At 42.6% G+C, this 5,203-nt stretch overlaps 1 protein-coding gene across 1 annotated transcript; it reads left to right on the forward strand.

Moving 5' to 3' along the window:
* Nucleotides 1-3,051: 3,051 nt before the first annotated feature.
* Nucleotides 3,052-4,113, forward strand: LOC308150356 (mucosal pentraxin-like; the record flags this gene model as incomplete). Its single annotated transcript, XM_080523200.1, has 3 exons — nucleotides 3,052-3,109; nucleotides 3,337-3,439; nucleotides 3,576-4,113. 3 exons carry the CDS (start codon nucleotides 3,052-3,054, stop codon nucleotides 4,111-4,113), a joined length of 699 nt encoding a protein of 232 aa, XP_080379326.1.
* Between the last annotated feature and the right edge of the window lie 1,090 nt (nucleotides 4,114-5,203).

Consider the following 5,203-nt stretch of genomic DNA (forward strand, 5'->3'; position numbering starts at 1 on the left):
TCTGTCTGCCCTGGGGGGTATTCCACGAAGCTCGATAAAGTTCTAAGCCTCGAAAATGTTAGCTTGCGTTCGGTGCCATCAATGTGGCTCAAATAATTCGCTGCTTGGTTGAGCTCCTTCTGAGTCAGATATAATTAGCCTGGTCGCGACCAGGCTAAAACACAGGCTATGGTAAGACGCGCGTCAAAAAAGGCTCACAGGCGGAAACTAAACCCCGAACGACAGTTCCTCATGTGTCTTTTAGGAAATATTAGTTCCCACTTCACACGAGATAGATAGATGGATAGGTTGACTGTGTGATAGATAGATAATTTGATAATTTGAAAGTGTGATCGATCGATAGATAGTTTGATTGTGTGATAGATAACTAGATATTTAGAAAGTGTGATAGATAGATAGATCGATGGATACATAAATTAAAAAATGTACAAAATAAAATAAAATGAATAGGTATGTCTATTGCATTGCTGTTATCACAGCGGTCTGGTTGGCGCAGTGGTTAAGGCAGCCGGCTGGAGTCCCAAAGGTTGCGAGTTCGAAGTCTTTTTTTCTTTTCTTTTTTACATTTAACCGAAGATTTCATGCAAAGGCTTCAAACACCATTGTAATCGTGTCAGTTCTTGTAAATTAGCCTGCACCATAATTTTATAGCCTACATACTTTTTTAGATGAGATTTTAGATTAGATTCAGACAACGAAATTGCAGTAAAAAGTGTGTCGGAAGAGGGATTCGAACCACGTCTAAAAATTATGAATAAATCCTGTGGCAGCCGTCGATACCACTAGGCCATTGTGGCGATATGACGGTTTGTAGCCTGCTGCTGATATCACCACAGTAGTAATATTCATTTATTAAAATATGAACATATAACAATAACTGGGGCTAGTATGACCTACGCATTTAATCGGTCAGCAATTTCTTGCCAAACCATTTCCCTCGCCTTGTTAATTGCGGCAGTATTGCACTATTTTACATCTTATTTTTCCGTCTTCATAAAGATCAATAATTCGGGAATGCTGCGCAAATGTAGTACGCCTGCAGAGTGGAGTATCTTCATTTCGACAGATCGACTCTTCTGGGCTCTTTATGTCTGCGTGCACGCGCCGATATCGAAGATTTGTAAGCCTGTCTTCTGTGAACACTCATCACGCAAGGCTGATCCTCGTTCGAGGAATCACCTGAGGCTTGAATTCCAATCTCGAGTTGCCTGAGCGCCGCATTTATTTATATCGCCGCTATACTGATCCGCCTTTAGTGGAATGGCCCCCTGGAGTCAAAGTTACTCTCTACCTGTCTGTCTGCCCTGGAGTCAAAGTTTCTCTCTTACACCTATAACGGCATAACAAACTGGATTCTTTCAGCACATGATAAACCTCTTAACCATAGAAACAAACATGTTTGTACATCTGTAAACAGGTTAAAAGTCCAGTTGACAGTGAAGGAACTAGAAGCACTTTGTACACATCCATTTTCCTTGCTTGTGTAGCCTCGACCACCGTTGCCTGTTTTAAACAAAGTAGTTACTGGTGCCAGGATATGACGTTGGATGAAACAGCTGCAGTGCGCATGATCATAGAAATCTACGCGCATAATTACGTGACGAACACAAAGACAACTGTCTATCTCGTCTACACATCAAAAATATACAGCGAATATACAGCGTTTTAAAAAAAACTTCACTCTGGCCGGAGTTTTTTTAAATGTTCGAATTCAGGGGGCAAAAACTTGTTTATCAAAAAACGTATTAGTGTGGACAAGGCCTGAGTCTGCTTCTCCTGCAACATAAGGCTATGTCCACACCTATACGTTTTTTTGATAAACGTTTTTCGCATATAAAAATATGACCGTCCACACCATCATGTTTATAAACAATGTCTGTGTCCACATGCATACGCATGAACGCAATATAAACGCTGTCATTGAGCATTCCACACCAGTAGTCGGCGATATACTATTATCCCCATAGCCCCGCTGGCCAATCAGACGCCTCTGTCTCTCAATGTGCTCGATCATTAACTGTGCATTTATCTGTAAACAGGTTAAAAGTCCAGTTAACAGTGAAAGAACTAGAAGCACTTTGTTCACATCCATTTTCCTCGCTTGTGTAGCCTCGAACACCGTTGCCTGTTGTAATAACAGGATATGACGTAGGAGGGAACAGCAAACAGCTGCAGTGCGCATGATCATAGAAATCTACGCGCATGATGACGTGACGAATACAAAAAGCACCGTCTATCTCGTCCACACGTCAAAAATATACGGCGAATATACAGCGTTTTTAAACATCTTCACTCTGGCAGGCGCTTTTAAACATCTTCGTTTTCAGAGGGCAAAAACTCGTTTGCGTCTGGACGAACCCCCCCAAAACGAATATAAAAATCCACGTTTATCAAAAAAACGTATAGGTGTGGACAGGGCCTCAAGCAGACCCACAACCAACAGCCCGTATAGACCATCACACTCCACCCCATAACATGGGGCCCATAAGGGACCCGAAACCAGTCCCAACAACAACAACAACAACAACAACAAAAATATACTAAATAAATAAACATCAAATGTAACAAAACAAATATCCAGTTCATTACATATTGTAGTGACCCACAGAGTAGCGGGTGTATTGATAACCATGCACAGCTGCCCCGCATTCCCCTATCAGGCGGATGGCCCAGAGAAGAGAACTGCAGGCTCGTTAGCCCCACATGCCACACCTGGGCCTCCTCCTAGGGACTCACAGATAAGGAGGAGCCACTTCTCTATTCCACTGATCACAATAAAAAGGACAGGAGAGACCAGACATCTTAGGAACTAAACTAGACATCTTCTGGATCAATTAAGCTACAGTACATCTGCCGTTTAGTAGAACTGACAAGGTAGGTTCTCTAGCATGACATACGGTGAAAGACATTTTGTCCATTAATGACACACTTGCAATTGAAGAGAATGCATTCAAGGAGAATACAAACCCATTTAAAGTGTATACTTGCATGTACACTGAAACCCTAATGTCATATTTGTTGTAAACATTGCTGTTGATGTATTGTGAACAGATGGAGAGACTCTTTGTGGTGCTGGTCATGTTCACCATGTGCTGGGCCGAGCCTCAAGGTGAGACATCTGAACATCCCGTTGATTTACTTTGAACATGAATGCTCATTTGACATACGATCAGTATTCATGAATCATATGGCACTACACACATACCTGGAAGTACATACCATTTACATTTGTGTATGCAATGGAAATCTCTTCAGACAGTACTAACATTACAATTCCAAATGTGCTTTGAAGGGTTTGTTTTGATTTGATGGACTGAATCCTCTTTGTCTGACCAGACCTCACAGGTAAAATGTTTACATTTACACGAGAGACCAACACTGCGCACGTGAAGCTGACACCAATAGGAGAGATCCTTGGCTCTGCGACCATATGTCTCAGGTAATATGGTGTTCAATACTTCTGTCGTCAACTTTAGACAACTCAAAACACCTTGACGTTGTGTCTGCATGTTGAATCCATAGTGATATTGAATATTTCTTGTTCTAACTCTATATTTATGAACCTCTTCCTGAAGGTATTTCACAGACCTGCGGCGACACTATACTCTGTTCTCCATGGCCTCCCGAAAAGACGACAACGACCTGCTGCTGTTCAAGAGGGTAACTGGAAGACTGGAACTGCACGTCAGGCATAAGGCACTCAAGTTTAAGGGGGTGCCAGGTGAGCTCAACGTGTGGGTCTCAGTGTGTGCCACCTGGAACTCCACCGATGGTCAGCTGTGGACCAATGGGAAGCCCAGCCCAACGCAGACGCCGGGCTACACAGGGGTGCTTGATGGTGGTGTTCCCAGTGTCATTCTGGGTCAGGACCAAGACTCCTATGGGGGGGGCTTTGTTACGAGTCAGTCATTTGTTGGGCTGATCAGTGATGTGAATGTGTGGAACCATGTCCTGTCTCCTTGTGAGATTCAGCACTTCACAGCTGATGTAAACTACAGCCCAGGCAATGTGATTAACTGGAGGGCACTGACTTACACTGAGAGTGGGCAGGAGGTGTTTGTAGAGGACAAGTTGAGAGCCATTTCTAACTTCTCCAACTTCTGTGCTGTTTAATCTTCATCATTCTCAAATTGCTGAATGTGACAATACCTCATGAGTTTTCCCCCTATAGAAATCGTTGAATGTATTCTAGCTGAAATTGAGTCACTTGATGTACATGCCAATAAAAGTAGTTAAGCAGTACACTGTTCTTTCTTTATTGGAGTACAGAAGAGGCTGTATGCACACACAGTTTTGTTGACCTGTATTTGTTAACCTTTTATTAGTCCCACTGAATCCTGATTCAGTGAGTGCAATGCTTTGCCCATATTGAACACACTGCATGTTAGATAGCCTCTACTAGCTTCTACCAGTGGCGGGCGGTGCATTTCACACCTAGGCCTTCAGTGATGTCCGACACATTCCTACCTGAATTATTCTACCTCTTAATACCATCGTTATGACGCCATGGCTCTAGAAACTAGACAGAAACACAGTATAACCGGGCGTTGCATCACCTTAACATAGTCAGACAAGTACAACAGAGAGTTATATTAATATTTCCGAAGCATTTTTAATCAATAAATCCGCATTTACAATGAAGAGTGTTAAACTAACATCTTTAAGATCGCTACATTACCCACTTCTGTCGTCTCGTCCACCATAATAGCGACAAAGGGTGCCTTTTTAATCTCCATTTTGATCTCTTCTTCCATCACTTCAGCAATAGCAAAAATCAGGTCGTTTTGTATTTTGCCTGACGTCCCAGTAAACACTTTGTTTGTGGACAGGTGGTAATGTAAATCTGGGTTGTTTTCAGCCAGAAAAGAAAGAAGCTCAACGTAGTTTCCTCTGTTTGTGGACTTGGCGCTTTCATCCTGTCCCCTAAATGAAAGTTATTGTTTATCCAAAAACAGGACACAATCGATCAGTATTATCGATCAGTCAACGAAAGCTTTCGTTGTGAGGCTCCGTTTCCCTGTGCACTTTCAAAAGTTTCACATCTACCGGCATAGTTCGGCATCTCAATAGTGAATATCAATAGTGCGTAGTAATAGTGCGTAGCAATAGTGCGTATCCAATCAAAAGACGTGCTGGGTGCTGACATCATTGAGCCTTCCAGCAGGCGCCGTTGTTGCTTTTGCTCGCATCTACGTAGGTTTAC

Source organism: Nansenia antarctica (assembly GCF_963989245.1).
Source record: "Nansenia antarctica genome assembly, chromosome: 2".
NCBI lineage: Eukaryota > Metazoa > Chordata > Actinopteri > Argentiniformes > Microstomatidae > Nansenia > Nansenia antarctica.